This window comes from Helianthus annuus, chromosome 17 (assembly GCF_002127325.2).
Source record: "Helianthus annuus cultivar XRQ/B chromosome 17, HanXRQr2.0-SUNRISE, whole genome shotgun sequence".
NCBI classification, from domain to species: domain Eukaryota; kingdom Viridiplantae; phylum Streptophyta; class Magnoliopsida; order Asterales; family Asteraceae; genus Helianthus; species Helianthus annuus.
The window spans coordinates 24,491,435-24,510,129 of record NC_035449.2 but is presented as its reverse complement, the minus strand read 5'-3'; the positions used below and the strand labels follow the sequence as shown (position 1 = coordinate 24,510,129).

At 36.3% G+C, this 18,695-nt stretch overlaps 1 protein-coding gene across 1 annotated transcript; it reads right to left on the bottom strand.

Annotated features, from left to right (window-relative positions):
- Positions 1 to 408: 408 nt before the first annotated feature.
- Positions 409 to 3,733, bottom strand: LOC110921583. The gene is made up of 6 exons (XM_022165936.2): positions 2,873 to 3,733; positions 2,564 to 2,781; positions 1,958 to 2,153; positions 1,259 to 1,344; positions 1,068 to 1,159; positions 409 to 919 (listed from the first exon to the last, which is right to left on the bottom strand). Exons 1-6 carry the CDS (start codon positions 2,951 to 2,953, stop codon positions 687 to 689), a joined length of 906 nt encoding a protein of 301 aa, XP_022021628.1. The 5' UTR covers positions 2,954 to 3,733; the 3' UTR covers positions 409 to 686.
- Positions 3,734 to 18,695: the final 14,962 nt, after the last annotated feature.

Sequence of the window (18,695 nt, the reverse complement as noted above, 5' to 3'; positions counted from 1 at the left end):
AAAAAGTTTCCTTGACGTCGTTTACGAGATGCATCAATAATTTATAATTTATAGCAATTTTTGGTAAGTCATTTTGTTTTTTCTCCTTCTTCCATAACCAAAAGTCAATATTTTCTTTCAAACGGTTTCGAAATATCCAAGTAACAACATATATTTTAGATTTAAATATTAACAGTCATATTCAAATGGTCGTATTTGATCACACACACAATCTGATTTTATATTATTTAAAAATATCTTTTACACACGAAAGAGGAAATAAAATAGTTAATCATCAAATTATTGATTTGATAGTTTAGTTACATTTTTAAACTACTATTTTTAATATTATACTACAGAAGCCATTGAGACCAAACACATATGCTTGATTTAAGCAATCATAATAAATATTAGTAACCAACAACTCTATATCCCGGTTTCCTTCAAATATCTTTGTTTTGGGACTATATTACCTATAATTAGCACAAAAGCAATTTATATACATCAAAATATTCATATCAGAAAAGGGTCCTTCCAAACTTGAGTAAAATTTAGAGTTGATAACTAAGAACAAGAAAGTCAACAAAGGCAAAACCGGTAAAAGCCCACTAGGGATACCAAAAAGGAGAAATCTTGACGATGATGATCACTTGTACATGTATCTCTCTCTCATGGGTTTGAGTGGAATGTCAAATTAAGTTAAGACTTCAACTACGACGATTGCCAAGAAAGTGGTTAAAATCGTGATGTTGGACACCCAATTGTCTCAACCACGAATCGGCCACACTCACTAGCGAAACTAGCTTCTCTTGGTCCTTACCCGACATCCAAATGTCACCTTGCATCTTGTAAGTGGCCAATCCGAATGGTGGAAGACGGATTCCTTCTCCTTGTTTTCTCTTTCTATTCGAGCATCCATTTTGGTCTTCAATATCCAAATCTACACGCATTTATCAAGTATTAGGTGATGTAACATATGTCCCCTCAATCCTCATACCAAACAATATTGTCCACTCCCCTCACTAATGTTCATTAGTTCGATATGCCTTTCTACCAAAATAGTTATTTCAATATGATGTCACATGTACCTTGAAATGATGAAGAGAGGGTATGGTATGTCAAGAAACAAGTAGACAAGTCTTTTATTGTCCTTCCCATGGGAATGTGATATATTGGGTACCTAAAACACAATAATTACGCGGTCAAAGATGAACTCTTCAACACCATACACATTTTATCCATATTAATGTAAATTTGATTAAGTCATTTTTAGACATACCAAGCAACCGCCATCCAAGAAGCCGGTGAAAGATCGACACTTCTTAACGACATGAGTCCAGGATACTTTTTAGACAACGCGCATACCTTTAGAAAATAAAATACACAACCAAGATTTAAAAAAAAAATACGAGAAAGAAAGATAAGTGGTTATACAACATTCTTAGCATACTAGGGGGGGGGGGGTGTTATTGAAATACATGCCACGTCAGCATGGTTCACGCGCAGACTACTTTAAAGTTTAAACTATGGACTCAACAAGTGAACATGTCAAAACAAAAACGTGTTTGCTAGAAAGCATGGACACATTTGTAGTTGGGGGCAAAAGGGTCATTTAATTCTTATAAGAATGTACTTCCAAAAATGTCCCCTAGATCATCATTAAACTATGGTCGGTCGAAAGGATGACGATCACATGATGTCATGATGTAATTAACATAGAAACTAAAGTTGAATTGTAAATTTGATAGCAAATTATACCAAATTTGTGTATCAAAAAGTTACATGTGCATAACAATCTATATATTAATGCATGTCGAAAACGTAAGATGAAGATATTTCCCACACAATGAATGCTCATGGAGGTCGTTACCCACACACAAATCATTTGAAGTTGCGTGTCATCATTATCGAATACTAAATACTAATAAATAGGTAGCAAAAAATAAGGTTGAAATTTATTATTATTATTTATGTTTACCTTATCCACGAGGGGAACTCTTCCATATGGAGTTGATTTATCAAAGTATTGAAAGTAAAGTTGACCCAACCGATGATCATTCGGCGTCTCACCATCATCAGATGAGCATCCGTCCCACCTCGACACCTTCTCACTCTCACTCTCCTCGCTAAACGTATCACTCGACGAATCCCTTGTTTCAGAATCCGTCTCTTCCCTGTAATGCAATCATAATTCCGTTAATCAAAATCTTTTTCTAACATGTTTCGAAATCAACATATACAGACTACTGTTGATCAATTGCGAGAACCATATAATACACTTATACTGATATACATATTGTGTTTAATATGATAAATAAGATAGTTACGATTACATAAACAGTGTTTTAAACATGATATATAAGACAATTACGGTCACCTAAAGTGACAAACTTTCTCTTTCATGCTAGTTGGATAATCTTGTGTACACTATTTAACCTAAGAGGCACACTTTCTCTTTCCTACTAGTTAAATTTGAATAATCAACTTCTATACATTTTCCACAAAGTAGACTATTCTATTTTGTTACGGTTTTCAACATATTATTGGTTCTGAAAAGACACACATGTAAAAAAGAAAAACATACCGTAGGTAGTTCAACGACGAATTGCTTGTAAAGATTTGAATCGCGGAGAGGTAAGGAACATAATACTGAACAATAGTTTCACCATCGGCCTTAATCGGAACTCCAGCTCCATAAGCACTCCATTCATCGAAACAACTCCATAGATCTCCCAAAGTAAAGAATTCAACAACCTCTCTATCCCATGGATGCCATAGTCTATTAAGATTCATAATCTCACTCTAAAAACAAATCAAACAATTCAACAAACATAAGTAACAAACGAAATGTTAGTTGGTTTCATTAGATCGATTTAAATCAATACATACAAACCTTTGAAAGAAACTGAGAAGCAACAACAGGGGTTGTGGAATCCAGAAAACATTGAAGGTTTGATGATCTCATTGATCTCATTTCTAGAGAGAGAAAGTAAGTACAGATAGGATATGTTTAGAGGTTTTTGTTTCTCTCTCCTGCTCTGTAAAAACAGAGGATACCCCCAAAAAGAAGGACAGATGGAGATAAAGCTCTCATAAACAACAAAGGGATGCAATCATGATGAACACAAAGGGATGTTTTCCAATTCAGAGAGAGAAAAAGATATATATATATAGAGAGAGAGAGAGAGAGTGTGTATGTATGTGTGTGTTTGCTTTATATCTAGAGTAGAAGAAAATGGTAAGACTTGTAATTTATAATAAGAATATTTTTTAATTTAATTAGCTTTAATTGACCAAAACAATAGAATCTTGACCATAAAAGAAAATCTTGTCGCCGGAGAATGCGGATTCCGGCGAATTTCTCTGCAAGAAATGTAAACGGTGATCTAGATTTAACCCAAACTTTCACTCCAAGATAACACGATAGATATAATAACGAGTATTGAAAGCTAATCAAAACCCACAAAATTCAAAAGAGAAAAAGACAGCAGAATCCCTGAATTGGGGCGGAAAACGATCTGATAACGGGTTCGAATCGAGCCGAAACAGAGGAGGATGAACAGGGGAAGTTGCAGAGTGAAATGAGGGAGACGAGGGTGTATTATTGTTATTGTTGGAGAGTAAAGTAGAGGTGATGAGAATCACGTATTATTTGTCAAGAGTTGTGTTGGTGCCAAGACTATGTTTGTTATGGGAAGTAGAAGTCAACAAAATGCATTATTTTATGTCGAGATCAAATGGTCTTGTTGTATGTGTTTAGTCTTTGTTCCTGGAATTATTATTTTAAGCTAGTGAAATTTGATGGGCTATGCTTTAATTAATGTTTTTGATTTAAAATAGTTGGAAAAAGACATGTGTTTAAGCGTAATTCTAAATCATACTGCTCAAATTTATTTTATTATTTGTTTTAACCTTTTCTTTGTTTTTTATACTGCTCAAATCTATTTTATTATTTGTTTCAACCTTTTTTTTTTGTTTTTTAACGACTGCCTGATCTTTTGCTTACCCTTTTTTAAACCCTTTGTTTATACTGCTGTAAGGCTTATGGGTGTGGGTTCGATAAACCTTACGTGGAGCCGATGTGTAGGGGGACCCTGACGGAGAACACCCCCCCCCCCACCCTGGTCCTCTTCATTTTCTCTTTATCTCTCTCTTGATTCTCTTTATCTCTCTCTTTCTCTTGGTATGATTGGATGGAGATGGATACGGATACGGATGGATGGTGAAACCATTTCCTATGGATGAAGGGAAAGAAAGGTGGTGATGTAGAGGTGGGGCTATAAAAAAATTGGTGTAAAGGTAGGGCTATAAAAAAAATCGAATTAACCGATTAATAACAAAATTAAGTAACAAAATCAATCCAAATAAATCGGATCAAACAAAAAGTAGGTGGATCGGTTAATGGTTTATCTAAAAATAGAAAATAGTGAGTCGGTTTTGTTATCAATGTTTTCGTACCCGTCATACGAGTCGAACCAACATGTAGTAAACTCTTTGTTGAATTTTGGAATTTTCACCATTTTTTTTGTATTGATGTTTTAGTTGAATATTTGTTTGAATTTATGGGATATATCATATCGTTTCGGTTGAAGTTTGTTTGAGTTCATGGATTATATCATTTTTTTACTTATACGACAATAATCGGTACTAATATTACAAATTAGGTTAGGAGTTAACTATAAAGTTCAAAATTCCAACAAAATGTGAGAAGTCTATTTAGGCACCGTGTTTTAACTTTTAGGTATGATGTTTTAGATTCTTTTGCATGATATAATATATATAGAAAAATAATGTAACAACTTACAACACGATAAAACTACGTTCTAAACATCGAAAATTAAAACACCATGCCATGAAAGTTAATTAGTGTGTTTTAAATTTCATGCTTTTAAATTGTTGTTTGTTGGGTTATCCTATATAATATCATGCCACAAGAATCTAAAACATCATGCCTAAAGTTTAAAACATAATGCCTACATACACTTCTCACACTTTTTAGGAGTTTTGTGTGACAACTGTCAAATTTACATATATCCGTACAATTATTAAATAATGATTAGTGCTTAATGACTGTGCTAAATTACAATTAATTACTTGAATTGCTTCTGGTTATTACCATATAGATACATGTGCATCATATATTGCTTAATATCATGTCATCATTGCATGAGAACTTTATTGACTCAAATGATGCACGAAACACGGTTAGCACAGTTATCCGGCAAAACAAAAAAATGTTGACAGAGTTCAGTAGATAGACAGACATTGTATTGAGACACAGAATGAGCCAGAAACCAAGTATTACACTAGTATAGTGTGTAGGAAAGTAAGGATCACAAAACGGCCTTCCTAGTGATAGTTTAAGTGCCAGAAAGTGCCTAAAACTCACATAAACTGCAGAATTCTGCAGAAAATCAACAAATTGAGCATTTAAACAAACTAATATCATGCAGAAATATGGATAAATGGTCATGAATGCTTTCCTAAGTGTCGGGAATCGAAACTGTCATAAAAGGGAACATAAAGCACACTAAACTGCGTAGTTTAGCACCTTAACGAACCGGTAACCAACCGAACAATCGGACAATACCCGAAACACCAAATTTTCACTAGAAGCACTGCTTTAACATTACCAAGCTAGTTATGGTCCCCGAACATCATAACACACTATATAACATCTAGTAACTAACTAACCTAACTATATACTTGAAATCTAACTATATTAACTAACTAATGGTTACAACCTAGTCTAGACCCCCCCCCCCCCCACTTATACACGGTTACATGTGGCCCCTACATGTAGATTTTATTTGATTAATTTAAAGGATCTTGTCTCATCTTTTTGAACATAATACACATAGGATCATATGATGTTGGTGGATTTTATAAATAACTTCAAGACTTAACCCTTCATTTCACCAAAACATACAACACTTGACATCTTCTTCTTCTCCTCTCCTATTTACGGCCAAGAACACCCCACTATACATCCATCATCTTCAATCATCTTCCAACCATTCTACATATATACAAAGGTATAAGAAGGTATATAATGAAGCTTGGAGCTCTTGAAAGTTGAAGGACCTCTCATATAAGCTTTTATGTGACAACTCAAGTTTTCAAGGTCTTTCCTCTCAGTTGTGTCTTCATAAATTGTTGCGTTGTAATATGTGCACCTTATTATTTGATTTATAAATTGTTGTATTGTGTTACTTGGTTAAATAATGAACTGTTGAACTTATGAACTATTTAGAGTTTACAAACCTAACCCTTACATTCTCACATTTGAGGAAACCTGAGTCCGACGAAACATTAGTGTTTCGTCATTATTCATACTCGACGAAACTTAGAGAGTTTCGCCGCCCAATGTAGTTTCGCCGAGACGGGCTTTCGGCCCAGGTAAGGCCCATCAGCGACTAAGCCAGTTCGTTTTATATTCACACCCTTGTACGTAAAACGGCAGTTATCAAACCCTAGTGTTCTATCCTCTCTCTTTTTACGGCAACCTGTCTATTCTGTTCGGAGTTTCAATCTCCTGAAGCCTGTCTTTCGTGTCTAACGGCAACCACATCTCGGTTAGTTCACACCATTGTTTAATCGTTACATGATTCTGTGGTAGATCATACATGTTCGTATATATATGAATCTGATTGATGAAGTTCTGTGAATTGTGGAATACATGTTCGTAGATAGTGAATGGGATTTTGTATTGTTGTTAAGACCATATGAATGATTTCGTTATTTGATTTGAATGGATGGTCGACTGCAATATGTTTACCGATGTGTTTTAGCATGATGATGATGATCTGGTAATCTAGGGTTTATTGTTTGATTTGAATGATACTTGTAAACGGTTGATCTGTAAATCGGTTATGAGATGATTAAATGATGAATTGGTTAATAGTTAGGGTTAACTGATTTAGTAGTGATTTCAACTAATCGATCAGTATGAATGGAATAATGGAACAATGGCGATTAGAGTTTTCTGTGTGTGCATAGTTTAAACTGTTAAGCAGGTGATGAAACTTCTTTCCCGACGTAACTCATGCATGTTGACGAAACACACATGTCGACAAAACTTGGGAGTTTCGTCAATGAAGGATCACGACGAAACTTGGGAGTTTCGTCCATGGGGGATCACGATGAAACAGGGGTGTTTCGTCAAGAGGGTAAACAGACACAGTGAACTAAGTTAATTCTGTGATGGATGATTTTGCTAATAAAACCTTGGTACTTACTGTAACGATAATTAAATTATGACCAAGGAAACATGATCTAGTTCTTGCGCATGGCATACTTAACTTTTAGGCATTGTTACATTACATAATTGTGAACTGGGGATGTGAATGAATTATGTGACTGTTGATGTGTGTAAAATGCAACATATAAATTACATCAAATGAGGCATAAAACTAACTCTTTTTAAGTACTAATGTTGGAAAAAGTGTGCTTTTGTCTTCCTTTTGTATTTTCAGGGTTAAAAGAGCTTAAATGAACAAAAGAAGCAAAAATGCAGCCAAATCCAACATAAATATAAAGAAAAGGAAGAAACGTGGCATGCCCGTCTCCTCGACAGCATCTCCCAAAGCAAAAACAAGAAGAAAGCTGAGCATGGGGCTGTGCCCAGCTGAGCATGGGGCTGTGCCCAGCTGAACACGGGGTGTGCCCAGCTCAGCACGGGGCGTGTCCAGCTCAACACGGGGCCGTGCTCAGCGAGCACGGGGCAGTGTCCAGGATGGTCAGCCCTGGCACAAAAGACAAAGTGGTAGAAGCTTCTATTGCCCACCACGGGGCCGTGCCCAGCGGACACGGGGGCGTGGTCATAGTGCTGCAGGTGCATTTATTGTAATTGCGAATTACAATTAATGAAGAGAGAGAGTGTCAGACGGGCATGGGGCCGTGTCCAGCGGACACGGGGCCGTGCCCAGGCTTCTGTTCAGCCTATAAATAGGAGTGCTTGGAGCCATTTCAACTCATCCCTTGGCACACCACCTCTCTCACACTTCATCCACCACCCACCACCACCATCACACCATCATCCACCACCATCATCCATTGTCCATCATAGAGTGTGTGAGTCGTCTCGGGATCCAAGATTGATCGTAAGAGTTCTTGACAATCAAGGCCATGTTTGCCTAAGTCTCTTACATCACTTGGTGAAGACAAGTGTTTAGTATAATACTTTTTATTTTTAATCTTTTGCACTTTTTATTTGGTTTTGTATTAATGACTTTAATAACTAGTTGCTTATGTTGAAGGTGATCTTTCCTTATCGTTTGTCCGTGGTGTCTTGGCATTATTTTACTGTCTATATAAAATAAAATATTTTCACCATTCATATCTCCACGGTCTATATGGAGGTATGTTGGCTACCTGGTTGGGGGTTAAGGGAACGGTTCGGTAAGGGTCTTGCCCTTGTTCAATGTTTAGAGGTCCTGCAAGGGACCTGGGTCAATTTTAGTAGGATCTCCTTCAATGCCCATAGGTATTGGATGGCGGGGATCCAAACTCTTTGACCCCCTCATAAGTTAACTACTATTAATACTATAACCCGGCTATTTAGGACTGTATCCCTGCTGACTCAGACTACTTAGTCGAGGGTAACGTCATCGCCAAAAGCGGGGCCTACCATAATTTGCATTAATAACTTAATTCATTATCTTCCAATAATCCAACCCTTTAGGATTGTATCCTTGCTGACTCAAACTACTGGGTTGAGGGTAACGTCGCCTTCAAAAGAGGGGCCTACTACAATAACTAAGATAATCTCCTAAACAAGTGCAAAAGTGCGAAAATAATCAAAGGTTATACTAATACACGAGTCGGATCCAAGTGATTCATCTTGTCTATCTGTTTTTATTTTTATTTTATTTTTCATCATTTAGTTAGTTTTTATTTCTCTTAGTTTAAAAATCTTTTCTAACATTTTGATTTGATTAGCCCCGTTGAGGATAAACCGGTACTAAAAGCTCTTGTGTACTTGGACGACCTCAGTATCTTACCAACACTATACTACGTCCATGATGGGTGCACTTGCCCATATGTGTGTTTAGTGTTAGTAAAATCGTGTTTTATAAATTTAAAACTTGGCTAAAAGTGTAAAAAGGGCTTAAATATACATTTAAAACATATACACACTTGCACGCATCACTGTTATGTGCCAGTTGGGAATCACTGCTTGAACATGCACACTGTGATTACAAGTTATACGTGAACTTTGTGAATGTGAACTGATTATGTATACGTGAATCACCATAGGCTCTGACTGATTAATTGGGAACAAGTAACTTAACAAACCGAGCAAGGTGAGTTCACACTTTCTATAAGGCATGGGATTCCCGGTGGTTTGGGAATGGGTTATGAAACTAAAAACGGAACCTGCATATTCTCCTTGGGTAGAATATGTACATCCATCCTCCATGGGAAGGATGACAACAATAAACCTGCGTATTCTCCTTGGGTAGATTACGTACCTCCATTCCTCCTTAGGAAGGATCACAACATATAACTTACTAGACAAAACTCTATCATGAAGTCCCTCATTTTTATATCGACTTAATCGCCGGGCCAATGGTGAGCGGGTCATTAGTTAAATAGCGCTATTAGGTTTGACAAGCCTCACACCGTACCGCAGAGGACGGGAGTGGACTAATGGATCTGGGCACTTAGTCAATGATGATAAACATCAACGTAGGGCACATAAACATGACTCCAGTCAGTTGTCGATATGGTATTGGGTCTAGTGGTTAATATGGGGTAGCCCCCACTGGTTATGGTTTGGGAAACAAGGAATTGGTTAATACATGGTTTTCGAAAGAACTTATGGTTTTTGGAACAACTTTAAAATGGACAACCAACTGTGACTTGCTCAACTTTGTTGTTGACTCGTTGTTACATGCCTTGCAGGTCATTAGATGCTTAGCTGGAGCTTGCATGGGAGCAGGAGTCGTTGTGGGACATGGACTGTTGAGTTCCATGTTAAACATTTGAACTTTTAAACTTATACTTTGGTTTTAAACTTTATGCTTCTGCTGATAACTTGAATTTGATTAACTTCTTCTGAACACCAATTATATTGTGTGGTTGGATTTTTATTTATTAATTACATTGCTCAATATGATTGGTGGCTAGATCCTGGTCAGTCACGCCTCCTGCGGTGATACTCCGCATGTGGATTTTGGGGGTGTGACGTTTTATCCACTTCATTTCTTCTCTTGATCATCCCTAGCCTTGTGCTAGTAATAAGAACACTATACTTTCCATTTTACATCTTGTTTAAATGGTTAAAGAAGGATATATGATGATAAACTCAAAGAACACTAAGAATCAAGAGAAAGAAACATGAACATAAGCTTAAATCTTAAAGAAATCATGTTGTTTATGTGTTGATTTTCTTGTTGATCATTGTTTGCTTATGAAAATGATGTAGATCATCATATGATCTTGCTAGATCATGATTAAAAACATAATCTAGCAAGATGAGAGGATGAACATCTTTGAGTTTAATGAATCATCCTCACAAAAAGCATGAACTTGAAAGAATATATTGCTTTCTTGTAAAGTGATGATTAAAGTGAGTTGTAAGTCTTGTAAATCTAATATTTCAAGAATGATTTTTCAAGAAACCAAGTTAAAAATACAAGTTTTACTAAATCTTGGTTCTTAAATAAATAACCCTCATTTTGGTGGTTAATAAAGTGTAGAAACACTTATGTAACAAGAAAAATCAAAGAAGAAACATTTTTGAAAAAATATGATTATAAGTTGTGAAGATCCAATTCCTTTAAAAATGAGGTTTTTAAAGAATCAATCACACTTTAAAGGGTAACAAAACTTACTAAAAACACTACTAAGTTACTACAAATTTTTATAAATTTTCAAGTTCATGAAGTAGAAGTTTATGGCTGTTTTTGGCAAAATTGGTAAGTTTAGGTTAATTATTGTAGATTGTGGATTGATTGTGTTGATTTACAAAAGAAAATGATATACCTTGAAGGTATGGAAACCTCCTTTTTTAGGGAAAACTATGGCAATTTTTTTCTAAAAAGTAATCACTCAGAAAAATATTCTTAAACAAATATTTACAAGTGTATTTTAAACCATGGATTTTCACATAAAGTTTGCCATAATTTTTGTTACAAAAATTATAAATATTGGAGGTTGGTTTTTATAAATAAAAGTGACTAAATATGTATTTGGGAAATTATATATTTAGATAACACCATGTGTGTGATTATTTGCATATTTTGTGTATTAGTTATATTATTTTAGGACATGAAATAATATAACTCATCAAAATACCAAGAAATTACAATCCAAAATATTACCAAAATTCCAAGAGAATGAATATATAAATTATACCCAAAATATTGGACAAACCGAACAAGGTAATATAACTTACAAAATCTTCCGGAAATATTATTCATGTGTACATTTTGGTAAATAATATTTTGGACATCAAGGGAATGAAAATGGGATTTTCATGATTACTACAAAATATTTCATATTTTAGACAAGAAGGAAATATATTATCTTTGGGCAAGTAAAAATATATATTTTCTTGGAATTATTAGAAGACGTGTTATTTTTGAAAGAAGTATATATTTTCACCAATAGACATCAAACATATTATTTTTGGGAGAAAAATGAGTTTATGTATATTTTCCAAGTTAGAATTGAAAATATATTATTTTTGGAACTTATATGAAAATACAAATATTTTTGCCAAGGGAAAATTACAAATAATTTTTCTAAGTAATATTCTTAAAATATATATTTTGGAAATATATATTGATAAATTTCTGTTAAAGATATTATTCCGGAAAAATTTATACAAAATTAAGTATAAGGATACTTAATAATTACAAGAAATACGTATTTTCGTATATAGATATACACACCGGGATACGACATCAATACATGGCAAAAATATACAAGAATAAGAATACGGATACAAGTACACCCATCCTTGGAAAGGAAATACATGTAAAAAAATACTTGAAAAGTATCAAGTTAAAATATATATTGTTTTAACTATTATTCCAAAAGTTTAATAAATATAATTTAAGTTAAAATATTTATTATTTTAACCAATAATTATATAACTTAGAATAATGATGAAGACACTAATTAATACTAAGTCAAGGCACGACCCGTTCGTCTAATAGACCACATTACGTTGTAGGTAGTCGTGTACACCAGAGGAAACTTTGAGTTACAGTTGGATACGAAGAACGCAAAACTGTGAGTTCATGTTCCCCCTTTTATTTTAACTGTTTTTAGTTTTATAACTTCGGGGGAGAAGTACATGTTACTAAATGTTTACAAACAATTACAATTTGTATGGTTAGCTAAGGAAAAATATTGTTAGATCATGTGAATGGGTAGGCGCACTCTTAAGACCATTAATCCTCGTAGTAGTACCGAGGGACATGAGTGATAGATCTATTTGGGTGTAGCGAGCCCCACCCATGCGTCCGCCGAGTGGACCATGTGGTGACTATGTCTTATTGTTGGAGACAAAATTTGCTAGGTTTGAGCCTTCCTGCACCATGTCACGTATATTAATGTATTAGCTACACATTAATTGATCTGTTTTCTTGTTGCTTCATACCAGTTTACAAAGTACATACATACATACTTACAAATGTTTTCAAAGATGTTCGCGCACACATACAAAACACATGAACTCGCTCAACTTTTGTTGATGTTTTCAAACTACATGTATTTCAGGAAAGTGGTTATGGATCTGGCGGGCGTTCAAGATTTCAAGTTGTGTTTTTAATAAAAGATCTTATCCAGTACTGAAGGGTTTGAGTCATGTAATTTATCCTTGATAGAATACATGGTTCCAAAGCTCGCTTTTATTAGTGTCTTTTGTGAAGTCCAGCATGGAACTTTAAGCTTTAGTTGTCATGAGATCTAAATTTGAAGTCTTAGTTTGATGTTAAACAATGACGGTTGTATTATTTTGAAAACTATATATGGATGAACATCTTGGTATAATCATATTGTTGTTTTTTATGGTTGAATGCAATGATATTAAGCAAGTTACACCAAATCACGCTTCCGCAAAAGTCAGGGTGTGACAGTTTGGTAACAGAGCTTCAATTGTAGCGAACTAGGATTCCTCCTCGAGTCTAGACTACAATCATTAGGGCTCTCACGAAAATATTTTTACGACATGTTTTCATTACATACACAAAACGCCCAGATCCAGAGAAACAAACATTTTTACAAAAGGAAAGACAAGAAACACGATTGCAAGGTTTGCATGTGTGGTCTAGTCTGGGAGACTAGGTGGTTTAATCTAGGAGACTGGTTGGTTTAGTCTGGGAGACTAGGTAGTTTAGTCTGGGAGACTGGTTGGTTTAGTCTGGGAGTAGGGATGGCAAAAATACCCGAGCCCGACGGGTATACCCGAAACCCGACACAAATGGGACGGGTATACCCGATACCCGACGGGTATTGGGCCGGGTATGGGATTAATTTTAAAAATTTTCGCGGGTATGGGTCGGGTATGGGATTAGGTGATACCCGACCCGATTACCCGAAACCATATACCCGTTTACCCGAACTATATACCCGATCATATACCCGATTTTTTTTTAATTTATACTTTTATTTCCCATTAACCCTTGTCTATTAGTGATTTATTTTAGTATGTTCATAATGTGAAAAAATAAATTTTCTTTTAGTATATGCATTTGATAATAGTATTTATATTTTGTATGTTGTGAAGTATATGCATGTAAGTGTATAAGTATTATAAAGTTATTATTAATTTATGATAAAACTTATATGTATGTAATGTACATTTTTAATTTATAATAGTTGTTGTATAAATAAAATAATATAATAATTACAATAGTAAAAAAATGTATTTAGAAATCTCAACGTATATCTTTTAACAAATTAATGGGTAAACCCGATACCCGCGGGTATACCCGATACTCGACGGGTAATTACCCGACAAATACCCGACGGGTATTGGGTCGGGTATGGGACACGATTTTATAACCGGGCACGGGTATGGGATTACCAATACCCGACCCGAACCCGACCCATTGCCATCCCTATCTGGGAGACTAGTTGGTTTAGTCTGGGAGACTAGGTGGTTTTGTCTTGGAGACTAGGAAGGATAGAAAGATTTCATGAGAAATAACAAGGATACATGATTACATGATAAATTGCCTTTGTTTGCACATATTGGGTGTTAGTGGTTACTATACGTACATATGTTAGGATTACAATGTTGCAGGCACACATGTTATCCTCAGAGAGTGGGTTGTCTATCACACCCTAACCGATGGCGGAATCATCGGGGCGCGGCACTAGGCGGATCAGATTGCTCAAGAGAATCCATAACAACTACATTGCGACAGTATTTAATGCGTTCATTATCCCATACTAATAAATAATTACAATCATGTAAGCTGTCATGAATTTCATGTTCTCCCAAACAATACAAATCCGACAACCTAGATTTTAGGTGTGTTTCTAGACTTCCTAGCTTGATTTGATGTAGACTACGACTAAACCTGCAACATACATTAAAACAACGTCAATACAAAAGTATTGGCGAGTTTACAAGTTTTGATAGCAATGCGTAAATAGATAAAAAGTGATGCGAATTACCATACACATAAACGAGATACCTCAACATACATGCATATAAGAAAGATACTACCAGCTAAGTCACTCGAGCTGCGATTGCGATTGCTATTCATCCTAACTAGACCCCGTCGGGTTCTATAGTACTATACTAGTTAAGGCGGGACCTCGCGAGTATAAGTCCTATCACATATGTAACTAGCATCACGTGTAAATATGTATAACAGTTATTCGCAAGTGATATATAGTTTGATTGTATAATTCGTTTTGATACTTTGATTGATAGGAACGTATGTTACACCCAAAATGCGATAAAAAAAGGGTTCGAGTATACTCACAGTCGGTGTTCAACAAGTAAACACAACTTGGTTAGATTGAAGGGAGCACGTCTGAGATTAGCCTGATTACAGATTGATAGCGTAACCGTCGATCAGTGCGTTAAACGATGAGATGCGACTGAGTGTCGAATGGCAACCCGATCAGATGGCCAGTCGATCGGGTGGCAATCCGTTCGGATGGTCATCCGATCGGATGGCCATTCGATTGGATTGTCACCTCTTTTGGTATGCATGTGTTTGTGTATGATGGTTTGCCTTTTTGAAGTTTTCGTTGTAGCATTCTGCAACCAAAGAAGCATCTCTACCTTTCAGGTCGATCGATCGAACGGCGGCTCGATCGGGTGACGATCCGATTAGTAGGACATTTAGTGAGAACAAGTTCACAACAGTTTGTCACTCGATCGGATTGCAATCCGATCGGGTGGCAATCCGTTTGGAACTGGCTATGTATTGAATACGTTGAAAATTGTTTAGGAGATGAAGTTCAAAACATCACAAGGTCGGATGGTCGTTCGATCGGGTGGCATTCCGATCGGACGGCAATCCGTTTGATGTTCAAAACTCTTGAGGAGTTGAAATATAATTTAAGTGTGGGACCAAGTGCAAGCCGATCGGACGGCTGTCCGATCGGGTGGCAATCCGATCGAATGGCAATCTGATCGGACGGTAATCCATCCCAACGACCTGATCGTCTTTGACACTTGACTGTTTTAAAAGTTTTACGGTTTTCTTGAGACGGTATGACAACGTGCCAAACAACAGAACTCTATCAACGCCCAGGTGAACCGATCGGGCTGGAATCACCCTAGTCCGGTCGGTCAGCTGTTTGAGACGATGGTTCGTGTTTAACCCGAGACCGATTGTCTCGTAGATAGAATTCAGATCTTGAGCTGACACCTCACTAAGCAAGAGTAGAGGATCAGAATGAGCTCTGATTCTATCGGTTTTGAGTGCATTGAATGTAAAAGAGTTGAAAGAAAGTTGGAAACCATCTTTCAATTCTTTTATTCATGATTATGTGTAGATCTATGCGAAAATGTTGTTTAATCTTGTGGAAATCCTTCAGATTTGAGTGGTTCTTGGTGGAATGAAGCCAATATTTGAAGTTCATAAGAACTCCATGATGACATCATCCTAGAACTCCTCAAATCCATTGATTTCACGGTTAAAAGTTAAGATTCAAAAGAGAAAAAGATGAAGAAGTGTGTGTAGATCATAGAAGTACAAGATTTGAGGTAGAAACTTACAAGAATCGCGAGAAATCGAGAGAAAATAGTCCCAAAACGTGCTGGTCGAGTGGGAGTTGTCACATCACTGTTCATGTGATGTGAAAAGTGTTATTTATAGGTGAAGAGGAGAGAAGGTGAGGGAGTGCCAGGGATCGGGTGGCAATCCGATCGGGTGGCTGTCCAATTGGGCGGCAATCCGATCGGGTGGCAATCTGATAGGTTGGCCATCCGATCGATCAGTCACTCGATCGGGGTCTCCGGCGAATTACGTTTCGATGTTCCGTTTTGATCGTTAAGCATTGCGATAGTTTGGTCACACCTTTTCATACCCACATTCATATATTTAGTATAATTAGTCACATAGGGTCGTATAAATATCCATATTTCAAAGTTGACATACAATAACCGGGTTTCGTTTCGAATATGCGTTACTCTACGACGCTTCACGGCCATCGAGGAGGGTAGAATAGGTCCTCACTCAACTTCATCGTGAGTGTTGGTGTGTGTGATGCGATATGTTATAGCGATAAAGTATGCGTAATATGCGAAGATACTGCGAGATAACGATGTATGCGATATGCTACATTATGATCCGAATCTCTGGTGCTAGGCGTAACGAGTGAAATGAATGGTAACAACGCACGGACGTGCGGGTTGTTACATGTAACGCCCGTCTGGTTTTATTAATATTTTAATAAAAGATACAAATTTTTATGCTAAAATGTGTCTTTACAAAACTTGTTATACCAACATTCCCAAATGATTACAACATTTCAAAAACAATTTATAAGTGTTTACATAATTCACTTATATCAACACAAATCAAGATTTGACGCGGAAGCTTCATTTAACGTGTGTTCGGTTCTTGCTTCCCGCTTGATCTTCATCCGGATTAGGTCCATCTTCACCTACGGTCAAAACCATGTATATAATTAGTTTTGACACTTTAATAATCGAGTATAAACAAGTTCCATGCTTAACGTAACAAAACAAGAAATTATTTTTGTTTTGTTTTCAGCCCCTTCACCTGGCCGTGTCAAAAAGTCACCCGGCGTGTCAGTTAACATATATTTTTCACAGCCCAGCCACCCGGCCGTGTCAAAAAGTCACCCGCCCGTGTCAACTCTGCACGTCTATTTTTCATTAGTTCTTACCGAAACGGACATAACTCTCTCGTTTTTAATCCGTTTTACACGATTCTTTTTCCTACGCGTCTGTAATTTAATTCTCCATCATATGGAGTTAAAATCCGACATCCGGATTAACAAAAATTTAAGACTTTTAAATCTTTGGCTTATTACCCGTTTTACCAAATTTTGACCCGTTCGTGAGATGGTTAGATTAGTCATCATTATTATGACTAGTTCATCTTACGGACTTTATGTCGAAACTTCCATTCGACTTCATCATAGGTTAGTTCGACTTTCTAAAGTCAACTACCTTTAATCATATAATATGCACGATTAAGGCAAATTGTCACGGCCCCCGACCCGGTTTGACCCGTTTCAGGAGCCGCGGGACAGAAAATCCCGTGGTAATTATTTTTATAGCGGAAGTCTTAACAGGATCGTTTTAAACTTGAAAAATGCCCGAATATTATTTATTTACATTTCAGGATAAATCCCGTAAACCTCATAATTTCATTATTTTACAAACATGTTTATTTAATTGAGCCACTATTTCAAGCTTGATGGTGCTCCGTAGCACGTGTACTGAAATTACAGTATGTCACCTGAAACATGTTGTAAAAAGGTTTTGTCAGCGGGAAATACTGAGTGAATCATTCAGTTTGATAAAAACGACACATAGTTATAAATTACAGCATAAGAGCGATTACTATGGCAGTATCTTAATTAATATCTGGTCTTGCCACCCGTGTGACGATGGTCATACCACTATTGGTTCCAGTCACCCAATTAGTGACGTTTTGTCACTGTTAGGTCTTATTAGCCTAACCCATGTTAGGGCTTATTGCCTAACTGTGAGAAATTAGTAATGTGCACAATACCCCACTAACCAGCGGTCAAGATAACCACGACTTAATCCCTGTAATTATAACTTTGAAAATAACTTAGAGTTTTGTAAAACAGTTGACTCACAAACTGTGAGAAAAGAGTTTATAAAAAGAGGAATGACTCACATTGCAGATTTAACGGGCAAGGCATAAGCCTACTGATTAGCCTTGATTTAACCTAATTTAATAATAATGTACACACAATAGGTTAGTAACTTAATACAGCAGTTACGTCAATTCACGAGATCAAACCCTCACAATGATTAACAAGTGCAATACTTAATAATTCAATCGGATTCACAACGAATAACAGAGCATAGTCCGAATTCGAACAGCACTCAGATATTCAAGTCGAAATCACGACGAATAATCAAAGTAGAAGCTCAATTTGAGCAGCACTCGGACAATCGTTGGATAGTTATAATCGATCGGACGTTGAATCGTAATAGCGATCGAGTTATTACCCTGATTGCGGCAGCACTTCGTGATTGTGTGTGTTTAATTGTGGTATTATGGCTCTAA